Source organism: Odocoileus virginianus, chromosome 30 (genome assembly GCF_023699985.2).
Source record: "Odocoileus virginianus isolate 20LAN1187 ecotype Illinois chromosome 30, Ovbor_1.2, whole genome shotgun sequence".
NCBI lineage: Eukaryota > Metazoa > Chordata > Mammalia > Artiodactyla > Cervidae > Odocoileus > Odocoileus virginianus.
In genome coordinates, this window is record NC_069703.1 from 6,109,195 (window position 1) to 6,135,552 (window position 26,358).

A 26,358-nucleotide genomic window follows, 5' to 3' on the forward strand; every position below is an offset into this window, starting at 1 on the left:
GGACGGGGGATATGGTATTTGATGGGTGGGTTAAACACTAATACACATCTGGATAATTTGCTTGCTTGCTAGTGTTACCTTCTCTCTATTGAGCTTCTGTATTCATGGAAGGGAATGATTTTTAATTTAAATATACCTTGCTTTGCATACTTTCTATATTTCTGAAAATGGCCTACACATTAAATGTTATAAAATTGATTATTTTTTTCACTAAATTATAAAATAATGACAGGATAACAAAAGAGGACATGAGCTTGACTAGCATCAAAAAGACCACCAATGAACTTCCCTGGGAGTCTAGTCGTTAAGAACCCTCCTGCCAATGCTGCAGGCATGGGTTCAATCCCTGGTCTGGGAAGATTCCACAGGTTGCAGAGTAACTAAGCCTCTGCCCTGCAACTACTGAGCCTGCGTGCCTAGGCTTCTCTTGTGCACAGCATAAATAAATCAACAAACCACAAATAACAAATGCTGGCAAGGACGAGGAAGTGTGAGGGCTCTGAGACCGTCAACACAAAACATTCCCCTTTGAGAAGAAGCAGGAACATTTCAATATAACGTAACGGCAACATTTGTTTTATAATCACAAAACAGGGAGCCCCTGATTTGAGTTTTCTGTCACCTGAGAGAGTCTTTTCTTTTTTTTTTTTTCCATTTATTTTTATTAGTTGGAGGCTAATTACTTTACATCATTGCAGTGGTTTTTGTCATATATTGAAATGAATTAGCCATGGATTTACATGTATTCCCCATCCCGTCCCCCCTCCCACCTCCCTCTCCACCCGATCCCTCTGGGTCTTCCCAGTGCACCAGGCCCGAGCACTTGGAGAGAGTCTTTTCATACTCAGCTCAACTGACCTTTCCTCTGAAACCAATTCTGATTCCGCCCACCTCCCTCTACTATACAAGCTTCTCTCATAGCACCCTCACAACTGATTGTCCACCTACCTCCTTTCTGACTCCCACCAACCAGGCTGTGGGCTCAGGGCAGAGAGAGTCTTATTCATTTCCGTATCAACCTAGCACCAGAGCAGGCTTCCCTGGTAGCTCAGACAGTAAAGCATCTGCCTGCAATGCAGGAGACACGGGCTGGATCCCTGGGCGGGGAAGGTGCCCTGAAGAAGGGAAAGGCTACCCAACTCCAGTACTCCTGCCTGGAGAATTCCATGGACTGAGGAGCCTGCTGGGCTACAGTCCATGGGGTCACAAAGCATCACACATCTGGCATACAGTAGGTGCTCAATATACATTTCTTGGAGGAATAAATGAGGGTATTGTCTTAATTTATTTTAGACTCGATCAAACCTAAACAATAAGAAAAGGGTCTGAGTGAGGATGGCTTGTAGGTTTCTGTGGTGAGGCAGAGAACTGCCATCTACAAGGGGTCAGGGATGCCAAAGAGTCTGGATGGGTCAGTGGCATGGTTATCTGTGGCTCTCGTCCACATCTAAACTTGGCTGAAGACAGCAACCCCTTAGTCCACCAGGGGTACGGCCTGGCCTTGTTTCAAAGCTGTGTGACCATCCCAGGATCCCCAGCCCTTCAGACTTCCTATCCATTCTATTGCTTTCAACAAGGCCTTGGTTTTGTACCACACTTATCCAGTGGGTGAGAAAGCTTGCTAAGAAGGTGGTAACAAAAGTCATGAGGCTCAGCTACCGTTGCTTATCAATAAAGTTCACCTGTGTCCCCACCAGTATGGGCTGCCTGATGTGCAGTCTGGTTTCAGAGAGACCTCCACTACAACATGACCTGGAGACCGACGGACATTCATGTCCACAACCAGTTCACAAATGCCAGTTCCTGAAAACCCAGTGGTTTCTGGAATTAGGGGACCAACATTAAAATTTTGTTTAAGGTGGAATATTTATTCCCTTGTTTCTAGCTACCCAAACCTGTATATGAAATGATTAGAGGCTCCTATTAAAATGAAACTACTGGTGTGGCTAGTTCCAAGCACAGGCAATCTAGATGTTGGCATAGTCAGAAAGGAGAAGGCGTGGGCTGGTCACCTTTATTCGTAGGCCAATGCAGGCCCAGTGCAGGGGAGGGGTGCTAGTGATGAAGAACAGGAACACTGCTCCTAAGAGGAGACGGGAGAGGAGATGGGATTTCCCTGGCAATCCAGCAGTTAGGACTCCACGCTTCCACTGCCAGGGGCACAGGTTCAGCTCCTGGTCAGGGAACTGAGATCCCACCGGCCAAGTGGCCCCCCAAAAATAAATAAATAAACGAGGACTGGAGAGACTACAGTTGCAGGTATAGGTGCATCAAAGAAAGTCTTTGCAAAGGACACGTAAAGGAAGCAGGGTCACAGGTGGTATCTGCTGCTTCTCAGTCCCTCAAGAGTTTCCCGGGATGGATTTTCCCAAAAAGCTGAGGTGTATCCCAGACATCTGTGTCACCCAGCTAGGACCGGGGCTGCTGGGGAAATTTTATTCAGGGGTAAGAGACGACGTGATTCCAACTTGGCTGAGTGGGGACTTTCTATTACATCCCTCAGGTCACTGGAGGTCTGGCCTCAGAAGCTGTCAGCTGTGTCTGGGTAGACCGCTCCCCGGCAGCACAAGGTCGGGGTGTGGTGAAGAGGGAAGGAAGTGCAGCTGTTGTGTTCCTGGAGTTCCCAGGCAGGCCTGACCCCGGAAGCCCTTTCCCTCAGTTCTCCGGAGCCATGATGTGGGGTCAGGCAGGTCGTGCACTTCCTCCAGCTGAAGAGCAGCTCTCCAAAGAGAGCCCTTCCCCCAGCAGGTCTCCCGGGCTTGGCTGCCACACTAGGCATGCTCAGTGAAAAAGCCCACGCTTACCAGGAGACCACGTTCCCTGCCACAGGATTCTCTCACCTCCTGCTGCTCCCCTCCCTGCAGTCCCCCCCTAACACCCATACCTCTCACCCCGACTCCCTGATCAAGCGACCCTCCAAGCCCCGGAGCACTAGACCTCTGCTTAGTCAGGCATGCCTCAGCCAGAACTGCCTCCCTCCTCCTCGTTTTCTCAATGCCTGAGGTGTCTTAGTGTTGAAGGCCTAGCCCTCAACCTCCTCCAGGCCCTCCCTGGAATGCTTTCCCAGCAACATGTCTCAAAACTAGTAGTTCATCTCTCCTTGGTCCCTGAAATTTACTTGCACTTGGCAAGATGTCCAAGAGCCACAGAAGCATCCTCTTCAGTAGACGCAGGGACTGAAGATGCACAGGATGTCCACTTGGTGGGAGGGGTCACCTCGCAGAGGAGCTGACCAGACAAGCCTTTTGTTTTTGGTGACCAAACTCTAATTGCTGCCACAGCCACCTGTAATTACCGGGGTGACAGAAAGGCGGGATGAATACCAACCACGGTGAGTGGGTCACATCCTGCATCTCATTTCCTGTATGTTCATCTGTGAGCCAGGTGAGCTAGGAATAGAGAGTGGGAACCAGGAGGCCACATGTAAAAAGGGCCCTGAGCACTGGAGGAGCTCAGAAAATGAAGCTCTGTGTCTACAAGACACATATCTTGTCTCAGGATATGAAAGATACATCCTGAATAAATCATCTTGTCCAAGAATAAAAGCATAACATATATAAGTGACAGATCTAGTTTCCCAGCTACTGGAAATTAATAAATTTGGCATTTTTGTTTATAAATCATTCTCTTGTAAACTTAGATAGTGTGAGTAAATTCCCCAAATTCTAATCACTCCCACTGAGCTGAGAAAAATTGTTTCTCTGGGTGATCTGCATAAGAAAGTTTGAAAAGCATTAGCAACAAGGAATAAATGTGATAAAACATGCCTTTAAGCAGTACTCCATCAGCAAAAAAACATTTTTAACACAAGCAAAATTATATTTTTAATTATCTAATCATAAATTTCATAGATGTATTACTATTTATCATACTTAATATTCTATAAGATGCACACAAAATTTACATTAAATTTTTTTAAGAAATAGAAGTGGGTATTCCCTTGCCCTCAATGGATCACTTTGCACACTTCCTGGAATGCCTTTACTCCCTTTTTGGGAATCTATTGTCTTAGATCAAAGATCTCACCTTAGGACTAGACCATCCAACTCAGACCAGTGTCTTCCAGCCATTAAGGACTACCCAAGGCTTTCTGGACTATTCCCCATTGAGAATAATTTCTAAGGGAGCACTGCACAGTGCTACTTCATGAATGGAACTCGCCAGAATGGCTCTATGAGTAGAAGTTTTGGCAAATCTGTATCCGGGTAATGCTTTTAAATAGTTCAAACTAGTTCTTCTATGTCCTAGTTTATAAACATCCTCCTCTTATCTGAAAAGCATGAACTATGCTTGGTTGCTTCACCTCTAAGGGGTGGGCAAGTAGAAGGGGCTGGAAAAAATACCTGTTCATCACAACACTGGCTCATAGCCAAAGTGAGACTATCCTTGTCATCTATTTTAATGCAAAGCAACCAGTTCTTCCCCTTCACCAGGCTCCTCTTCCCAAGTTATCCCCGAGGCAGCATACAGGCACAGCAGTCTCTTCCTTATCTAGTATTCTATTGAGCTGAGCAAAAATTCAGCCACCTGTTTTGTATAATTCAAACATTTAAGATCTTTGCAATGACTCGCCTTTGAAGCCCTGAGCTGCCATGTCAGAAGTTCAACTATCGTAGGGGCCGAGAAGTGAGGATGCCCAGGCCACGTGGACAGCCCATGTGCTCATGCTGACAAATAGCATCAGCTGCCAGGCACGTGAGTGAGGACATCTCCAGATGATTTCAGCCCCCAGCTGACAAGTCCTTCCAGCTGAGTCCAGACGCCACGGAACAGAGGGATGCTACCCGCTACAGCCTGTCTGAACTCCTAACCCACAAAATCCATGAGCCTAATACAGAGGCCGTTTTATGCCACTCAGCTGTGGCCGGTTTGTTACACAGCAATAGTAACAGTCTGCGTGAGGCTCTGAAGTGCGCCCTGAATTTTTAGAGAAAGACAACATTATGCTGAGTGTTAAATGGCCTTATGTGCTGTCAAATTCAGGGCTACCAGGCAACCACTGATACACACCACACAGAACAACTCTAACAAGAGTATTTATTAAAATTCCAATATCATGTCTTTTGTGTACTAGCAAACAATTACTATATTTTCAGAATAACGGTGGCTGTGCTCACCTCACTGTCCCCCTGAGAAGTAACTGTTTAGCTCCCTCGTTTCTCTTAGAAATGGCCCCTGCTCCTGGAGCTTAAGCCCCCTCTCCATTGCTCAAGGCAGGAGCCCAGGAGTCATTCCTGGCACCTCTCTGCTCCTTGTCCTTCACATTTAACCCATCATCAAATCCTGTGTGATACACGCCTGAGATACCCTGGGAGCAACCCACACGGCTTCACCACCAGCCATCACGGGTCATTCGTGTGAGTGGCGCCCCCTAGAGCCCACAAGGGTGTGGCAGCCCGTCCGCGGCTGCCACCCGACCCCAGGCCCTTCCTTTCCACGGCGACTCCAGCTCTGCTCCTCCTACTGGTCTCACAGCTACTGGTCCCCTCACAATCCTTCCTCCACACGACACCCAGTGACTGCTCACCACAGTCGCCAGAACCTTCTGCATTTAGAATTAAACCCAGACTCCCTCGTTCAGCTCCAACGACCTGGCGCCAACCTTTCTCTTCCACTCTCTCTCCCGTCCTTCAGCCCAACTAGCTTTCTTTCCCATCCCAGAACTGGCTGCTCTCCCCCACACCCACCACGGCCCTTGCTCACGGCTTCATCCAGACTGAAGCACCACCCCCATCTTCTCACGGCCAGTCTCAGCTGAGACACCCCTGCCGCCTCGGAGATCTTTCGCAACCACCTTTAATTCAGGGTCAACATACACTGTTGGCTTCCTTCCCAGCGGTCTTCTCAATTCCTATGGACCCACCACTCATTTCCTTTGTCCACTTACTGCCTGTCTCTCCACTATACTGTGCACTCCTGATGCAAGGACCAGGCCTGTGTCCACCACCAATGTATCCCCAGGGCCTCGGACAGTGGTTTGAACACAGAGCAGGTTTGATCAGCATATCTTGTGTGAATGCATTAACTTGTATACCACAGCACACACGCTGCACCACCCCTATTCACTACGACTTTTGTCTTCCTTCCAGGTTGAGCATGGACTAGTGGTTCTCAACACAGCAGCAGCAGAATTGCCTGGGAACTTGCTGGAAAAAGGCCCACCCTGGATCTCCCAAATCAGAAACTATGGGGGTGAGACGCAGCAACCTGTATTTTAACAAGTCCTTCAGGATGCTAATGCTCAAGTTCAAGACCACTGGCACAGACGATTCCAGAGACCCTCATTCCATAACAGAATATCCCAAAGTATAAGTGTACACATTGGTTCTGAGGTTGGTTTCAGGTGATAGCTTAAAAAAAAAAAAGTAGGCATTTGAAGCCAAATGAATTTGAAAAACACTGTGTTGATAAAAGTTAAACAGGCTTCCTTATGGCAGGAATTTCCAGAAACTTTAATATAGCAATATACATTGTGAATCACGAGAACAAGGAAATTTGCAGTAGAAGTAACTTCCCAATTTTATTTAGCCACAAAATCTCTTTATTTTCCCTTCTAAACACTAGTCAGATTTATTGTGGTCTCTGAAAAGCACATTTTGGAAAATGTTGTCATAATGTATACTTCCCCAGAGAAAATCTTAACACCATTCCGATTCTTCGTGCCCACAGTGATATTAATAATGTCTGAGTCACTGGCTTAAAAAGCTTTGTGTATCTTCATTTCTTATGCTCTTTCCTAGATTTGAAAATAAAAGTGTAATGTTAAGCACATCTTCTACATGTTCTCAAATATCAGTAAAAAGAACTCTGATCTTTGTTAAAGCCTAAAATGTTTATAAAGTCAAGTATGGAGGAATAGAAAATGGTGGCAGTTTCAAATTGAATTAGAGAAGCCAAGTTTAGTCTCTTGTCCTGCCCTGAAGTAGATAGCATGGAGATTTACTATTTAAATTGCAAGAGAAAGTCCTCTAATGAGCATCAGAGAACCAGCTTCCTGTCTGGGGCTCCGGCAGAACCTTAGTTTTCTTCCCTAGCTGAATGGGGGAAAGAGAGATTCTCTGATGATCGAGTGGAAAACTGCACAAGTGACTGAAAAATTATTGGCCCCAGCTGACAATTAGTAACCTTGAAAAGGCTGAGCCAGCTTGGAAATAGGAAGTTAAAATATTCATGCCAAACATCCAGTGTTTACTTAATCAGGGCTAATGATTAGCTTCTTAATGAAATTTTATAAGCTCAGTTGCACACAGAAAACATTTGCTTCACTAAAAGCAAATAGGTCTGTTTGTACTATAATCAGACATCTGGAGCACAGAAGACCCCCCCAACCCTCAGGAGTACAAAGGCAATTCTGTTCGGAGACTTCTGATCATTTTTACAAAGATGAGAGTGATCAAAATGTGATGGGAGAGAGAGGGTGGAGACTAAAAAGTTTACCATGAACACATCTGCCACATTCAATGGTTTTGAAACTGCAGAATTTAATGCCACAGATCCTAACGTAAGAGTTCTGGCCACGCAGAGTCTGTGCAGTAACAGAACGATTCTACTTCTATTGCAGCACTGACCCATTTCCTTTGATAACCTGGATAAATATCTGTCTCAGCCACCTGATTATGTGATCCGCCAGGAGGACCAGAACTCTGATCTAGTCACCTTACAGTTCCAGCCCCCGCACAGTGCTGGGAAAATGGGAGATGCTCAACAGACATCTGCTAATTGAACGGAAGTGAAACAGTCATGGTTAGGTGGTTAATTAACTGCCAATTAAAAAAAATTTTTTTTAAATTTCTTCATTTTTGGCTGTGCTGGGTTTTCGTTGCTGTGTGGGTTTTTTCTCTAGTTGTGGCGACCGGGGGCTACTTTCTAGTTGGGGTGCACAGGCTTCTCATTGCAGTGGCTTCTCTTGTTTCGAAGCACAGGCTCTAGGGTGCTCAGGCTCCAGGAGTTGCAGCAGGTGGGCTCAATAGATGTGGCACACAGGCTTAGCTGCGCTGTGGCCGGTGGGATCTTCTCGGATCAGGGATCGAACCCATGTCTCCTGCATTGGCAGGCAGGTTCTTTACCACTGAGCCAGCAGGGAAGGCCCCCAAATGCGTTTTAAATGGTTTTTATTTTTTAATGTATTTATTTTTGGCTGCGCTGAGTCTTCATTGCTTTGCAAGGACTTTTTCTACCTGCAGCGAGTGGGGACTACTCCTGGTTGCGGTGTGCGGGCTTCTCGGAAGTCGCTTCTCTTGTTGAGCAGCATGGGCCCCAGATGCACGGGATTCAGAAGCACAAGGGCTCACTGGCTGTTCTGTGCTCTAGAGCACACACTCAATAATTGCGGTGCCCGGGCTTAGCTGCTCCGCAGCAGGTGGAATCTTCTCGGACCAGGGATCAGAAATCTGTGTCCCCTGCACAGACGGATTCTTTTCCACTGCGCCACTAGGGAAGTCCTAAACAGTGTTTTAAAATATTCAACTTTAGTAGGGTTCAAGGGAACATACCAACTGAATCTAGGAAATGCAGTAACAGGATCTATTTTGAAATTGATAAATTGGCAAACATTAAATCTGACCATTTCTCCAGAAACAAGATACTCGGTGGATAGCCTGGGTGGATTTTTAGAAGTAAAATGAAAAAGAAGGTCAAACATGTGATCTTTCCAGAACATTTTCACGTTTAGCCAAAGACTACTGAGCCATTTCCCAGGTGGCACTCGTGGTAAAGAATCCACCTGCCAATGCAGGAAACGCGGGCTCAACCCCTGGGTGGGGAAGATCCCCTGGAGGAGGAAATGGCAACCCACTCCAGTATTCTTGCCTGGAGAATCCCACAGACAGAAGATCCTGGTGGGCTACAGTCCATGGGGTCACAGAGTCAGATATGCTGAGCGACTGACCGCAAGCACAAACTGAATCATTATTCAAAATTATGGGAGATAAATCTTCCTTAACTGTTACAATTATAACCTACAATTATATCTGCAAAATGCTTTATAAATAAAGCTTTGTCCTCTAACAAGTCTGCTTCTAACAGGAGGCTTGGAAGAGGATATTTGAATGTGTCCTAAAGAAATCCCAGGCATTGAAGTTAATCTGTATGGATGCATGAAGTCAAGTTGTCATAGTGTTGCAAAAACAGACTTCCCTGACATTTATTATAGAATATTGTCAAAAGCCAAGAATTCTGAATATTACACTTTAGGGAAACTCAATGTATTTGTTCTCAACTTTTCTCTCCTTAAGAGAAAAACCATTAGAGCTTCTCTAATATGGGGAAACTACATATTGAAATGTGTGATTTATCTCTGAGGGAATGCTATTTGCTTTATTGAGATATGATGAACAAAAACTTAGTATACAATGTGATGACTGATATACATATACATTATGAAAAGATTCCTTCATCAAGTTAACACATCTGTCATCTCACATATTTACTTTTTAAAACAGATTCTACATGTAAGTGATTCCGTGTGGTATTTGTCTTTCTAGTTTATTGCACTTAATGTCCTCCAGGTTCATCCATGTTGTTGCAAATGACAGAATTTCCTTTTTAAGGCTGAATGATTATTCCAATATTTGTATTCTAGAATATATAAGGACAAAAATCACAATTTCTTGAAAGAGATACATTTATAATTAAATGTATTCAATAGTGAGTAAAATTAAGATTCTAAAAATACCATTAACAATAATTTTACCTTTACAAAGGTACAAATCTTAGTTGTCCCCCTTTTTTTCAAATGTACAATTTGATATGCTTTTAATTTTTAAAAGTGTGATAAAACACACACAACAAAATTTACCATCTAAGTTTTTACCCATTCCTACGACTGATGCAGTTGTTAGCACAGATCAGATTCAGTTCCTGACAAAAGGGACTTCTCCTCTTTAATAAAACAGCCATTATTACAAGGCTCTTGGCCAAGAAATGACCCACTGTGATGAAATCCTAGAAGGAATTTTGTAGAAATATGAAATCTATGAAATAAATTTTTGTGGCATATAGCCACATAGATAAATCTTGAGCACATAATGTTGAACAAGAAAAAGCAAGTTACACAGGCTATAAACAGCTTGCTTAGTTAATTTATTTAAAGATACAAAACACCACCTATTGTTTTGGCATCTATGTAACACACGCACACATACAAGTTTAAAGGTATAAATAAAATCAGAGCATATAAAGACAAACAGTTAAACTTCAGGACAGTGGTTCCCCCTGGGGAGAGAGATAGGGAGGGAGGTGATGGGTCAGGAAGCCTAAGGAAACGTCAGCTCTGTTCATCTGATCCCAGTTGAAGCCGGATGAGGGTGATTCAACGGGAACAAAGCCATGTCCTGGCTCTAACAGAGCAGACATGCTAGTGGAGGGAAACAGACAGAAGACAAGTAAGTGCACTGAATACACGAGGCAGTGAAAGTTCTAGCAAGAGAGGTGAGAGGCTGATGGAGGGAGGCCACTTTACAGAGGAAGCTCGGGGATGGTGCAAGGTGGTGCTGATGCAAAGACACAAACGACACAAGGAGCATGGGGAAAGCTCTTCAGCCGTAAAATTTCATTGTGTTTCTCTAAGTAAATAGGGTAAAATGTTAACATTTCTTCCATTATAGTAGTGGGCTCAAGGTTGTTTTCTGAATGTTCAAAATTTTTCATAATAAAACAAACAAGAAGATTAAAAAAAAAAGAAAGAAAGAAAGCCCACTACCATCACTTCTTCGAAGATTAGGAGGAAGGATGTCAGACATCTCCAGATACCTTCCAAGTGGGACATCCTGAGCCTGTGACTGCAGATCCTATTTCCTTAGGGATCCTGCAAACATTGGGGCCCCCAAAGAAACAGTAATAACCCCAGCACTGGACATGCTGCCTGGCCATTAGGTTATGCATGCTTGCCTGCTACTCCATCCACCTACCCATCCACTAACTGATCTTGCTATCCATCCACCCATCTATCTTTGCCTCCCAAATAAAACATGTGCCTGCTCAAACACCCTTATTTAAAAAGAAGAGGGCCGATGATAAAAAGACAACACAGGATATATGTTTTAAATAGAGGGAAAGGCATCTATACGAAGTAAGTGGGGACACAAGATATAAACCAACATGAAGCACTGATGACAGAAGACAGGACCTCTGAGATCTGGTGAGGAAAACACACAGTGTGTGTATTTGTGAGCCACAGAGATCTACCATTTACAACATGCTCCAACGTCACCTTGCTCCCTCCCCGCTCCCAAAGAAAGGGAAGGTATCTTAGTGATGTTATGTTCCCACATGCACAGAAAAGCAGGGAGCAGGGGTGGAATCACAGCTGCCTGGATACCTCAAACTCTTTTTTTGGAGATAATATAAATTGAATAATAAAATGTGAGGAAGTATATGGGATGTCAGCTCTAATGCTACACCTCTAGTAGGTATTTAATCAATATCTGGTGAGTGGATGAATGTATATGAGGTTGCCTCACAGTAATATTTTATAAATGATGTATTTTTTTGTACTCAGAGCATTTCCCAGGTCACAAAATTTTTTCAAAGGTCATGGTTAGCCCCGACATCTCTCTTTCATAATAAACAATTATTTTTAGCCGACCATCTAATGAGGTTCTAGACAATATATAAGCAATTGTGTCCTTAGCGGAAGTGTCCTTGGGGTTGGGGGTGGAATTCCCTTCTTCCACCTTTCTGCTATCTGAATTTGGATGTGATAGCTGGATCTCAAGTAGACATTCTACACAATGAAATGGAAGCCACCTACCAAGGATGGCAGCAGAAAAAGAGACAGAGGCTGGATCCTACCATCATTGAGCACAGGCATGCCTCATTTTATTGCACTTGGCTTTACTGCATTTTGCAGATACTGAGTTTTGACTTTTTTTTTTTTGCTTTGTTTTTTAACAAATTGAAGGTTGGTGGCAACTTTGAGCTGAGCAAGTCTACCGGTACCTTTTTTCCAACTGCATTTGCCCATTTCATGTCTGTGTCACATTTTGGCAATTCTCACAATATTCTGAAGTTTGCCATTATTTTTCTATTTGTAATGGTGACCTGTGATCAGTGACCTTTGATGTTACTATTGGAAAAAGATTATGACTCATTGAAGGCTCAGAAGATGGTTACCCATGTTTTAGCAGTAAAGTATTAAGGTATGTTCGGTAGCTCAGACATTAAGGCTGGTGGCTCGGACACTAAAGAATTTGCCTGTAATACAGGAGACCAGGGTTCAATCCCTGGGTCTGGAAGATCCCCTGGAGAAGGGAATGGCTACTCACTCCAGAATTCTTTCTTGGAGAATCCCATGGACAGAGGAGCCTGGTGGGCTATAGTCCACGGCATTACAAAGAGTCGGACACGACTGAGCGACTAACACAGTACATTATTAAGGTATGTACATTGCTTTTTAGACATAATGCTATTGCACACTTTACAGACCACAGTATAATGTAAACATAAGTTTTATATGAACTGGGAATCAAAAATTTCATGTGACTTGCTTTCCCATGATACTCTCATTGTTGTAGTGGTAGGAAACCAAATCCGCGATGCCTCTGAGATATGTCTGTACTACGCTAGTCCTGGACAGCCTATCTCTGAACTTGTACATTGGAAATAAATTAACTTCTATTTTATTCAAAATCACTACATTTTAGTAAAATAAGCTTTTATTTACGACAAGCTAACATTTTCCTTTTATCAGTTTTCTCTCTAATGCAGCCAAATCTAATCCTAACAGATATATATGTGTCATTTCATCTCTCCAACCAAAATCTGATAAAAAGTTTGCTATCAAACTCATTTAATAGACAGGGGACTGAGCCCAGAGTGGATTAATTGGCTCAACAACACACAGAACCCAAGACTTCTGCCTCTGACCTGAACCCAGCTCTCGTTTCCCTGCCCACAGCTGCATTTTAGTGTGACTGATGGGGAGGCATCATTGTCATGCTGAGTTGCTCAGCCACGTCCAACTCTGTGATCCCATGGACTGTAGCCCCACCAGGCTCCTCTGTCCATGGGATTTCCCAAGCAAGAATACTGCAGTGGGTTGCCATTTCCTTCTCCAGGGGATCTTCCTGACCCAGGGACCAAACCGGTGTCTCCTGCACTTCAGGCGGACTCTTTACCACTGAGCCACCATCAAAGGGAAGCCCTTGATATGGATTATGCACCAGTGAACAAGGGGCTTCTCTGCTGGCTCAGATGGCAAAGAATCTGCCTGCAGTGCAAGTGAGCTGGGTCCGATCTCTGGTTGGGAAGATCCCCTGGAGAAGGGAACGGCTACCTACTCCAGTATTCTTGCCTGGAGAATTCCATGGACAGAGGAGCCTGGTAGGCTACAGTCCATGGGATCACAAAGAGTCAGACATGACTGAGTGATTTTCACTTCACTTCACCAATAAATAAAGTATATCAAGCAGAAACACACAAAACAGTTTGTTGCGAAGGTGTTTTATCACAAATTCTGATTAGGTGCATATGGGGGGTAGGAAAGCCAGGAAGGAGTTCAGGAAGCAGGCTAAAGGAGAAGGTATACTGTACTACACACAGGATGACTTCAGAAAGTACACAGCAACAAATCCACAACTGCCCTAGACTGACTGCCATGAACAACCATTCAAGCAGGAAGTGGCAACTGACTTGATTACAACCGCCTATGCAACCTCCTGGGGAAAAATCCCACCCATCTCCCAGGCTTCCATCCTAATTATATAATATACATTTAAGCTCTTTGCATTTCTTCTTTTAAAATCAGTTATATAATGTTATGTCTATAAAACTACAATTGGAAAGTCCTCTGGCTATCATAATTATATAGTTAGTTAACATCTGAAACCAAAAGGAATATATCCTTGGTAAAAATAAGAGCTGGCACAGTTAATTCATCTAAAATAAATGTTATACCCTTTTAATTTGAGCATATCTTTTCAGAATAATCTGAATACATGGTTCTCTCTGCTCAATTCATTTTAAATGAGTTATCTCTTTTCAACAAAGCTTTAAATTTTTTTATGATTATAACTATATTCTCATTATAAAAGAAATTAGAAAATAAAGAAGCCCAAAAGTACCTTGAAACTTTCACTTTTTATTCTAATTGAAACTACAAAAATTGTTTTTCCATATCTTATGAAATGTTCATAAATATAACTAAAAAGACATGAAATTATATGGTATTGCCATCTAGAAGTACTACACAAAAAAAGATCTTAATGACTCAGATAACCACGATAGTGTGATCACTCATCTAGAGCCAGACATCTTGGAGTGCAAAGTCAAGTGGCTCTTAGGAAGCATCACTACAAACAAGGCTAGTGGAGGCAATGGAATTTCAGCTGATCTACTTCACATCCTAAAAGATGATGCTATTAAAGTACTGCACTCAGTATGCCAGGAAAACTCAGCAGTGGCCGCAGGACTAGAAAAAGTCAGTTCTCATTCCAATCCCAAAGAAAGGCAGTGCCAAAGGATGTACAAACTACTGTACAATTGTGCTCATCTCACACACTAGTAAGGATATGCTCAAAATCCTCCAAGCTAGGCTTTGACAGTACATGAACTTAGAACTTCCAGATGTACAAGCTGGATTTAGAAAAGGCAGAGGAACCAGAGATCAAATTGCCAACATTTGTAGGATCATACAGAAAGCAAGGGAATTCCAGAAAAACATCTACCTGTCTTACCTGCCTCCTGAGAACCTGTATGCAGGTCAAGAAGCAACAGTTAGAACCAGACATGGAACAATGGACTGGTTCCAAATCAGGAAAGGAGTACATCAAGGCTGTATATTGTCACCCTGCTTATTTAACTTATATGCAGAGTACATCATGCGAAACGATGGGCTGGATAAAGCACAAGCTGGAATCAAGACTGCTGGGAGAAAAATGAATAACCTCAGATATGCAGATGACACCACCCTTATGGCAGAAAGTGAAGAACTACTAAAGAACCTCTTGATGAAAGTGAAAGAGGAGAGTGAAATAGCTGGCTTAAAACTCAGCATTCAGAAAACTAAGATCATGGCATCCAGTTTAATCACTTCATGGAAAATAGACGGAGTAAAAGTAGAAGCAGTGGGAGATTTTATTTTCTTGGGCTCCAAAATCACTTTGGACAGTGACTGCAGCCATGTAATTAAAAGATACTTGCTCTATAGAAGGAAAGCTATTACAAACCTAAACAGCATAGACATCATAGACATCATAGACAAACCTAAAAAGCAGAGACATCACTTTGCTGACAGAGTTCATATAGTCAAAGCTATGGTTTTTCCAGTAGTCATGTACAGATGTTAGAGTTGGACCATAAACAAGGCTGAGCACTGAAGAATTATTGCCTTTGAATTGTGGTGCTAGAGAAGACTCTTGAGAGTCTCTTGGACTGCAAGGAGATCAAATCAGTCAATCCTAAAGGAAATCAACCCTGAATATTCACTGGAATATGAATGACTTCCAATGGAGACTTCCCTGGTAGCTCAGATGGTAAAGCGTCTGCCTACAATGCAGAAGAGTTGGGTTCAATCCCTGGGTCGGGAAGATCTCCTGGAGAAGGAAATGGCAACCCACTCCAGTATTCTTGCCTGGAAAATCCCATGGATGGAGGACGCTGGTGGGCTATAGTCCAAGGGGTCGAAAAGAGTTGGACACGACTGAGCGACTTCACTTTCACTATTCATTGGAAGGACTGATGCTGAAGTTGAAGCTCCAATCCTTTGGCCACCTGATGGAAAGAGCCGACTCATTACAAAAGACCCAGGTGCTGGGAAAGAATGAGGGCAGGAGGAGAGGGACGTGCTGAGCGTCCCCCAGAGGACAATTAAGAATGATACTAACCAGACCTGCCTTCACACATCATAAAGGGCCGTCAAGGCACATCACTGCAGCCTGCTCAGAGCCCTCTGGAGTTCGTGAATCATTCTCTACAGGACATAGGTCATGGCTTCCAAACCACAGCCCCACATCCTGGGCAGTGGTCCAACAAGGAGTGGGGAATGTGACAGTATTGCCAGGCATACGCTGAGAGGTGAGCACCTACCCTCGGGACAAAAACACCCATCCCAGAGCTGTGCTGGGGCCTGCAGCCTACCCACCAGCCAGGGGGCCAGAAGTGCTGTCCACACATGCAGAGCACGGTCACTGCTCCCCCCAGAACCCTGGGGCCTCTGCTTCAGGACTGTGCTTCGGAGTTCCAGATCAGGTGGCCAGAGAAACTTAACTTCTAAATATTTGCTGATCTACGGTTAGCAAAACGGTGGCCTGCAAGCTGGATTTGGCCCACAGAAGTGTTTTCTTTGGCCTGAAAGATGTTGGATCATTTTTTTGGAACAAGCATTGAACAATTTAGAGATTTCCTGTATTTTCTCTTAAAAACTTAAAAGTCTGGGCCACACTGAGCCTGCATTCTTGTGCAGAAACATGCAGCAAGAGCTGAGCGGGTCATCACTCCCAGTGACAGTACGCCTCTGTATTTATGGGACTGTGCTTTGGGGGCTGTCCCCTGACCCTTGCCTGTAGCCTCCTTACTCCCAGAAGTTCCTGAGTTAGGTCTAATTTAGAGGGTATCTAAAGCTAACAAAACAACCCAGGTCTTTATCCACATATAAAATTCCTTATTTAAAAAAGAGAAAAAAATCAAGATATATGTAGGTGAAGGAAAATACACAAAAGTCTAGAAGCTTAAAAGCCTGTGCTATATGGTTTATATTTGTCATGTTCTCCTGACATGATAGAAAGAAGCTGAGCAGAGTTTAAAAGGCTGTTAAATTCATCACTCAAAATTCTTTAGGTAGTCAGATTACATCCTTCTGGATGGATTCAAAGAGTATATTCTATTTTTAAAAGAAACAGTGCAAATGTCCAGTAATAAAGTAAATAGACAACAAGAAAAAAAAAAGTAAATAAGTCATGGGGATGTAATGTACAGCATGGTAACCTTAGTTAAAAATACTGTATTGCACATTTGAAAGTTGCTAAGAAAGTTCTAATCCTAAGAAAAAATGTTTTTGCAACTATGTATGGTATTTTTTTTGTAGGAATAGTAACACACACATGAGAACGAATTATAAATTTACTATTGACAATTTGTCTCATTTATTGAAAAAAATCCTCTCATCAGATAATATTGATACAGTTTCTTTTATCTCACTTAGATCTTGAGATTGGCAGGTCACCATCCCCTGAATTAATGCCCATAGTCAAGATTCACAGCTTTAATGCTTTCTCCCCTTTTTTCACTATAAGTATTTTGCCAACATAATGTTAGCTTTCATCTCAAGATCTTTTCTAATAGATGCACTCATCATCCCCTCCTACCCTGGAAGTGAAGACAGTAAGCAAAATGCACCAATATATTGGGTTGGCCAAAACGTTTGTTCAGGGTTTTGTAAGATCTTACAGAAAAACCTAAATGAACTTTTTAGCCAACCCAATACCTGGGCCAGGTCCTATTATGGCAAATGATTAACATTAATTGCTTGGCAAAATCATTTATTTTTTGTATAAAATAGATGCATTAAAATAATCAACCCAGGGACAACCCAACCCTAAATAGGCATTTTTAAAACTATTATAACAAAATAAAATTGAATATGCACTGGCAATTAGTTGATACTGAGGAACTACTGCAAATTTTATTTAGTATGACAAAGATTTTGTATGTGTGTGTGTTCATATCTGTTACTGCTAGTCTTAAAAAGAAATAAACTCCATGGGTTTGCTATCACATGGGACTTACAAATCTTAGAATTGTAGTCTTTCACAGTTTTAAGAGGCTGTAAACATCACCTAGTCCAGGCATGGAAAGAAGATTTCAATTTACAGGCCAATTTAAATTTAACAGTGTTGTCCCGAGAAGAAATGTGAGTCTTTAAGACTGAGAGAGGGGAAAAGGTCATGAACCATTAGCAATACTGGCCAAGGACTCAAAACAGGAAAGGGGAGCCATATATGTTACTACTACTGGTCACGTCTAGAATCTCTAGTCTAGTGGTTTCCAAAGAGTTTATTATTTGTTGAGTCAACTCATTACTTCTTTAGACAGCTCTATGAAGTTCTTTCTTTTATTTTGACCTGAAATCTTATTTTCTGCAGCTTACAATGATGTGACATATAAGAAGAGCTCCACTTTAATTTGACAGTGTTTGAACTATTTCAGATATGGCTCTCATCTTTCCCAAGTCTAAACCATCACCACTCCTCACTGGGCACGGTTCCCTCCCTGTCGTTTCCATTTGCCATTGACAAGCCCCAGTTTGTCCCTGTCCTTATTTCAGTGTGGTATGCAGTGACTGGTCTGCTGATGTCATGTGGTCAGAGCATAATCCCCAAAATGTCTTTATTGAGTTCAAATTTTGGTTTTCAGAATCTCTACATTCATCTAGACTTCAGATGCTCTACCTCAATTTAACTAGTTGGATAGAAGCTTCTAAATCTTTCTATTATCAGCCACATATGGGTCAACTTGAATGGATCTCTCAGAACATATAACTGTCTTCCCACATTTCCAGGCTCTGGCATGCCAGCAACCAGGGAAACCACAAAGAGACTCAGATGACCCTTCCTGATTGTTCCATGGCTCCTCAAATCCATCTGTGAATTTTCAATCTTAGGAAGAGAATTTTCAACCTTACAGCCGAGAACTGAGGGCCACTAACCAAGTCAGAACTATTTGGCTACTTGTCCAGAACTATCTGGCCACCATTGTGCTTGTTGAAAAACAGGCAGGCTTCCCTGGTGGCTCAGTGGTAAAGAATTAGCCTTCCAATGCAAGGGACACGGGTTCGACCCATGATTCAAGAAGATATCACATGCCGCGAAACACCTAAGGCTGTGAGCCACAACTATTGAGCCTGTGCCCGACAGCCCGCGATGTGCAACCAGAGAAGCTACCGCAATGAGAAACTTGCGCACCGAAAGTGAGGAGCCCCTGCAGCGATGAGGGCCAGCACAGCCAACAGTAAAACATAAATACATTTTTAACAGTTAAAATAGGCAACCACAAATTGGCTCAACATAAGTAATAAAGCAGGTTTAGTCATTCACTCAACGTGTGTTGTAAGGACTGGACTGGGCCACTGAGCAAATGAGAATGAATGACATAGCAGTCATGTCATCAAACACACAGTTTCTCAAAAGTAAAACACAGACATAAATAACTCAAGTAAAGTACTCAGTGAGGTACAAACAGCTAAGGGATTTGGGAGGTGGAAGAGAAGGCAGCAGAAAGGAAGTTGAAAATTAGGCCAACTTAACAGAGCAAAGATCAACAGTAGGCCTGAAAGGACAGGTGCGATCAGAACAGTGGAGAAGTGAGAAAAGAATAAATACCAGTAGGTTGAGTAATTCCGTTTGGCTGATGCATACCGCTGCTGGGAAATAAAGTTTGGAAAAACGCAGAGAGGCAAAGCTGAATGAGGCTCTCCCTCTATCAGGATCAGTTAATCAAAGCATATTTATACCAAAGAATAGGCAACCCATCAAAAGGTACATAAAGATGAAGAAGAAAAAAGAGAGCAAAAAAGTCAGAGCCTAGAGCAGAGAAGGAAAAGGAAGTGACTAAATAGGGATAAAGAGAGAAAAGCAAAGGATGAGAAGGGAAGACAAAAACTGTCTTCTCGCTAGCAAGAGGTGCTTCCCCGATTTACTTCCCCTCTGTGACACTGAAATGTCTGGGAGCAGCCACTCTTCCATCCCAAAATGAATCTTCAGGTTTAGATTTCTAATCCAGATTTATCTTCCATCTCCCTATGCCCTTCGTTGACGATCACTTCCCCTCAACTGTCTAATCCACCTCCAGCAGTCACTGTGACTGATCCTGAAGGGATGCCGACAAAGGAAAACCAGTGAAGAGGACGGTGCAGTGTCTGCAACACACCTGATAACAGAGAGGAGCAAATGACCTTTATGCTCACCTGAGGACGGGAAAGGGGGATGTGAAGAGGGAGGCTGCCAGAGGTATGAGCGGAGGAAAGAGTCTGTGGACCCAGAAGAGCCACACAATCGACCTAAGAACTCAGGCTCCTCTTAGCCGTGTATATTCACTCACTTAACCACTCATTCATTCATTTATTCCTCTCTCTCTCTTTATCCCACCCTCTTCTGCTGTCCCACCCAACAGCTGCCACACATCCAACAGCAAATACTGCTGGGAGCCAGCACACAAGATCCCACCCATGACAAGGTCATGAGGAGAAGACCTGACAAGCAAGGCATATCAGGATTCCAGGGATTTCGAAAAGCTGCCCCCGGCGCTCACCTTAAAGATGACCTCTGTCTTTCTGACGCTTGCTTTAATAGGCTACTCCCTAATTTCTGTGACACAGGAAGAAGGCCTTCCCCGATTCCTTTTTAAATAAGAATCAACTTAGAACTTTAATCAATATGTCTCCCGGGTGGTAGGAGGCTGTAAGAGGTATGAGGGAAGGAAAGAGTCTGTGGACCCAAAAGAGCCACACGAATGACCTAAGAACTCAGGCTCCTCTTGGCCGTGTTTATTCACTCATTTTTTTTTTTTTTTTAGTTCTACCACTTTATTGCTACCAACCCATCTCCCTCCACCCTCGTGCACACATGCTCAGTCATGTAATCCCATGGACTTCAGCCCGCCAGACTCCTCTGTCCATGGACTTTTCCAGGAAAGAATACTGGAGTGGGTTGCCATTTCCTTCTCCATTATTCACTCATTTAACCACTCATTCATTCATTTATTCCTCTCTCTCTCTCTCTTTATCCCACCCTCTTCTGCTGTCTCACCCAACAGCTGCCACACATCCAACAGCAAATACAAAGCACTTTCCACAGCGGCCTCAGTTTATACCTCACTTCATTAGTCCCTCATGATTAACACAGGCCCCTAAAGAGTGCCCCAGATTTTCCATTTCAGAAATACAATATGGTATGATTTCTCACTTATTGCCTTCTCTGCCACATTAGCTGACAAGGGAAAGAAATATCTTTTTCAACTGCTGTATCTCCAGCACCTTACACAGGGTCCAAACTCAGTAATTAACTGTCAAATTAACGAGACACTACACAGACAACTACGGGGTACCACTTGAATTACCTAAAATTCTCTAAAACCAGAAATTGGTGTAGCCAAGACGGCAACTTGTTCACCAAAGTCACTGTTCTCTGACACTTTGGGGATACAGTTACACTAACTTCCCAACCTCTTCTGTAGTTAGCTGTGGCGTGGGATGAGTTCTGGGCCGTGGGATGTAAGTAGAAGTGATTATGCCACTGTTGAGCTGTCCCATAAAACCCTCCCACACTTTGCCTCCACATTCTTTTTTTCTCTTCCTGTTGGGCTGTTGACACACCCCTTGAACGACCTTAGAAGCTACATGCTGATACCTGGGACTCTATATAGAAAAGACCCACCCCTCTACCCTGCTCATAAGAGAACTAAACATCTCTATGTTTGAGTCTACCTGTGACAGCAGTTAACCTCCCCTAATCTTTACCTAGAGCCAGACATCCTGGAACGTGAAGTCAGGTGGGCCTTAGAAAGCATCACTATGAACAAAGCTAGTGGAGGTGATGGAATTCCAGTTGAGCTATTTCAAATCCTGAAAGATGATGCTGTGAAAGTGCTGCACTCAATATGTCAGCAAATTTGGAAAACTCAGCAGTGGCCACAGGACTAGAAAAGGTCAGTTTTCATTCCAATCCCTAAGAAAGGCAATCCCAAAGAATGCTCAAACTACCGCACAATTGCACTCACCTCACATGCTAGTAAACTAATGCTCAAAATTCTCCAAGCCAGGCTTCAGCAATACGTGAACCAAGAACTTCCAGATGTTCAAGCTGGTTTTAGAAAAGGCCAAGGAACCAGAGATCAAATTGCCAATTGCTGGATCATCAAAAAAGCAAGAGATTTCCAGAAAAACATCTATTTCTGCTTTATTGTCTACGCCAAAGTCTTCGACTGTGTGGATCACAATAAACTGTGGACAATTCTGAAAGAGATGGGAATACCAGACCACCTGACCTGCCTCTTGAGAAACCTGTATGCAGGTCAGGAAGCAACAGTTAGAACTGGACATGGAACAACAGACTGGTTCCAAATAGGAAAAGGAGTACGTCAAGGCTGTATATTGTCACCCTGCTTATTTAACTTCTATGCAGAGTACATCATGAGAAACGCTGGGCTGGAAGAAGCACAAGCTGGAATCAAGTTTGCCAGGAGAAATATCAACAACCTCAGATATGCAGATGACACCACCCTTAAGGCAGAAAGTGAAGAGGAACTGAAAAGCCTCTTGATGAAAGTGAAAGAGGAGAGTGAAAAAGTTGGCTTAAAGCTCAACATTCAGAAAACTAAGATCATGGCATCTGGTCCCATCACCTCATGGGAAATAGATGGGAAGACAGTGGAAACAGTGTCAGACTTCATTTTTTTGGGCTCCAAAATCACTGCAGACGGTGACTGCAGCCATGAAATTAAAAGACGCTTACTCCTTGGAAGGAAAGTTACGACCAACCTAGATAGCATATTAAAAAGCAGAGACATTACTTTGCCAACAAAGGTCCGCCTGGTCAAGGCTATGGTTTTTTCCAGTGGTCATGTAAGGATGTGAGAGTTGGACTGTGAAGAAAGCTGAGTGCCAAAGAATTGATGCTTTTGAACTGTGGTGTTGGAGAAGACTCTTGAGAGTCCCTTGGACTGCAAGGAGATCCAACAAAGAGATCAGTCCTGGGTGTTCATTGGAAGGACTGATGCTGAAGCTGAAACTCCAGTACTTTGGCCACCTCATGTGAAGAGCTGACTCATTGGAAAAGACCCTGATGCTGGGAGGGATTGGGGGCAGGAGGAGACCGGGACGACAGAGGATGAGATGGCTGGATGGCATCACCGACTCGATGGGCATGAGTTTGAGTAAACTCCGGGAGTTGGTGATGGACAGGGAGGCCTGGCGTGCTGCGATTTAGGGGATCGCAAAGAGTCAGACACGACTGAGCGACTGAACTGAACTGAACTGCATTTTTACCAGCCAGCAGCTGGGTGTCACTTTCCTAGGGAGAAATAAAAGGCTTTCAGAGGACAGTAAGCTCTTTCTTGGTGTACAGGACTGACAAAAGTCCTGCTTGTTGATGATTATCAGGGAAGATAGTAACCTTGCCTTGGGCTGGCCTGGGTGTGGCTCACAACACAGAATAGGCTAGATGAATTCTGGTGATGTCAGAACATAGATTATCAGCTTGCTTGCCTCGCCTCCTCTCAGAAGTACAGGGCCCCATGGGCCCTAGACAGATGTCCAGTTGCCTTCTCAAGTAGTCAGGCCCTGACCTCATCTGTGCTTACCTGGCAAAAATGTCACAGCACATTGCTCTGCTGTTGTCAGGGCCAGCTGGGGAGAAACTGCCAAGAGCTTTTTCAAAAAGCCACAGCAACCTACACTGCCACAGAGCAATGGGTGGCAGCGATGACTCGCCTTCTGAATAAAACCTGTGGCTGAGCGGACAGAGATGCAACCTCAGACAGAATGCATTTCCCGGTGGCAAACCTCTTCTTGCACCATAGATGCGTCTGAGTCTGTTGTCTCTCCTGAACACTTGGGACTTCAAAGAGAACTCCTCTCCCTGACAGACTGGAACATGTAGGTAACTGCATTACATTAAGAGAATTAGTAGCACGTACTATTCATAACTGCTTGTTCCATCTAGGTCTAGGAAACTATTAAAAGGATAAATTATTGACTAACTCTTTTCACTTTTCCTCATTGCAGTTTTATTTCAAGAACTTCCAGATTCAGTGGTTCTTAACCTTTAGGGGATCATGAACCCTTTTAATAGTTTGTTGAAATGCCTTGACCCTTTCATTAAACAAAATGTCCACAAGTGCCTGCACATATTACGTATGATTTCAGGATACACACAGGATGCCAAGTTCATCCACTCATTCCAGGTTCATGGACCCTCCAGTGCTGCTGCTGCTAAGTCACTTCAGTCGTGTCCGACTCTGTGTGACCCCATAGACGGCAGCCCCCCAGGCTCCGCCATCCCTGGGATTCTCCAGACACGAACACTGGAGTGGGTTGCCACTTCCTTCTCCAATGCAGGAAGGTGAAAAGTGAAAGTGAAGTCGCTCAGTCGAGTCAACTCTTTGCGACCCCATGGACTGCAGCCCACCAGGCTCCGCCTGGAGTGGGTGCCACTGCCTTCTGCGACCCTCTAGTGCAGAGGGCAGCAACTTTTCCCTTGAAAGGGCCAGAGAGTAAATATCCTGGGCAGTCCACATACTGTCTCTGTCACAGCTACTCAACTCTGCTGCTACAGGAGGAAAGCTGTCCTTCCCGTGTTCCAGACAAACTTAATTCGTAGATATCAAAATCTGAATTGCATACAATTTTCCTAAGTCACAAAATATTCTTTTTTTTCATTCTTTTTCAGCCATTTAAAAAATAAAAACCATTCTTAGCCAGTAGCTTATACAAAAACAGGTGACAAACCATAGTTTGTCAACTCCTGCTGGTAAGGCATGGGTTCTCTAGAACAAAGTTTCTATCTCTATTTTCACTAACTTCTAACTGAAACTTCACATTACGAATGCAGGCAGCAAACCTTAGTGTCGGCAGAAATCATAGGTGCATTCATGCCACGTTAGAATGGTGGCAGGTAACACAAAATGTTGATCAGGCTCATCATTATTTTTAAATAATGGCCATTATTAGATCTCCTACTGATTCTTGCCACTTAAATGTGCTGATAAACACATATCATTATATGAAAATTCTGATTCAATAACTATATTTCAAAATAATTGATTTCCATTTGAATACTATATATTTGATTTAGAGCATCTCAAAACAGAATTCTGAGAAGTATGCCAGGGCTTTCACCAGACACCAAAAAGGTCCACAGCATAGAAAAAGTGAAGAGGGTCTAGGCAGGCAAAGCCAGAGCATCTCCTACCAGAGCATTCACATCTTCTGTTTTGTGGATGAGCATCCGTATCTCCTCTGGATCACCGCTGAAGATTGCTTGGACCAGTGGTGGCTGTAAACACAGGAGAACTGGAATTAGAACTATAATTAAATAATTGGATTGTACTCAGATGCAGATGGATAGGAGATCTATTCCCCAAAAGTTTATTCAACAATTATCAATTGGCAGATATAGATGAATATGGCTCAGGTCCACCCTTGCTCCAAGTCCAGTAGGGGAGTTATTTGCATCAAGAAATAACTATAATATGATTTGAAAGCCATGACAGGACAGTCACATCTAATCTGGGGCTATGAGTGTAACATGAAAATCACCACTAGTTGAAAATGTCCTTGGATGGTCCTTAAATTACCTATCAAGAAAACTACCAAATCTGTGTTTTTGTGCATAGGACCCCCTGCCGTTCCCCAGTTTCTCATTAGACAATGCTCCCTGGACCTTTTAAACAATTCTGTTCCTAGACGATGTTAGTGGCCATGTTTCTGGCCTCCTGAACACTTGCTTTTTTTGGTCAAAGTTTGGAAAAGCCTTTAAATCATTCCCCCAACACTTCCCATAGCTTAGCCAATGAGCATTGAGTGCTTTAGAGGTGATTACTTTCCCATCTATTCAAAATAAGTGGTATAACGGCGGGGTGGGGAGGAAGAAGGGAGGCATTACTAAACATGTATCATTGAACTCACCTAGATTAAGCAAGCCCAACACAAGGGAGAAGGATTTATAAACTTGATGGAAAGCCAGCTGAAAGAAAAACTGGCTCCGCTTGGGTGGTAGGGTGAGAAGAGTGTCCAGAAAAGCTTCATGGAAGGCACCTTCATGAATGCCTGTGAGTTTGCAAAGAGAAAGAAGGATACAGTGGCCAGGGAATTGGAGTGTGGAAAGGTGCGGATATGCAAAGAGCCTGGTGTGTTGGAAATGCAGCCATCAGCCTGGTGACCAGGGTGTGGGAGAAAAGAGCAAAAGGAGTGGGCTCTGGGGTTGGTGCTGGGCTCCCCCACATGGCGAAGGATCCGGTTCAAAGCCAGTTCTGCCGCTTGCCAGTTACATGTTGAGCCCATTTCCCATATGTGATCTGGGGCCAAACATGATCTCTGCTGTCCAACTCATCAAAGGGTTGGTTTTAGGAACAACTGAGATAATAAATGGGAAAACCTTCTATAAGCCTACACGCTGCATGCTAATTCGCTTCAGTCGTCTCTGACTCTTTGCAACCCCACGGACTGTAGCCCACCAGGCTCCTCTGTCCATGGGATTCTCCAGGGAAGAACACTGGGGTGGGCTGCCACGCCCTCCTCCAGGGGATCTGCCTGATTCAGGGATGGAATCCAGGTCTCTTACGTCTCCTGCATGGGCAGGTGGTCTCTTTACCACTAGCGCCACATGGGAAGCCACACAACCCTATCCAAATAACAGATGTTTTCACTAA

At 43.6% G+C, this 26,358-nt stretch overlaps 1 protein-coding gene across 7 annotated transcripts in view; it reads right to left on the reverse strand.

Annotated features, from left to right (window-relative positions):
* The window catches only part of ANKRD44 (ankyrin repeat domain 44), a 311,038-nt gene that overhangs the window by 164,061 nt on the left and 120,619 nt on the right, over nucleotides 1-26,358 (reverse strand). For all 7 annotated transcript variants that reach the window (XM_070458494.1, XM_070458489.1, XM_070458495.1 and 4 more), the window contains exon 2: nucleotides 24,900-24,983. In XM_070458494.1, coding sequence (XP_070314595.1) covers nucleotides 24,900-24,983 — 84 coding nt within the window. The remainder of the gene's footprint in view (nucleotides 1-24,899; nucleotides 24,984-26,358) is intronic.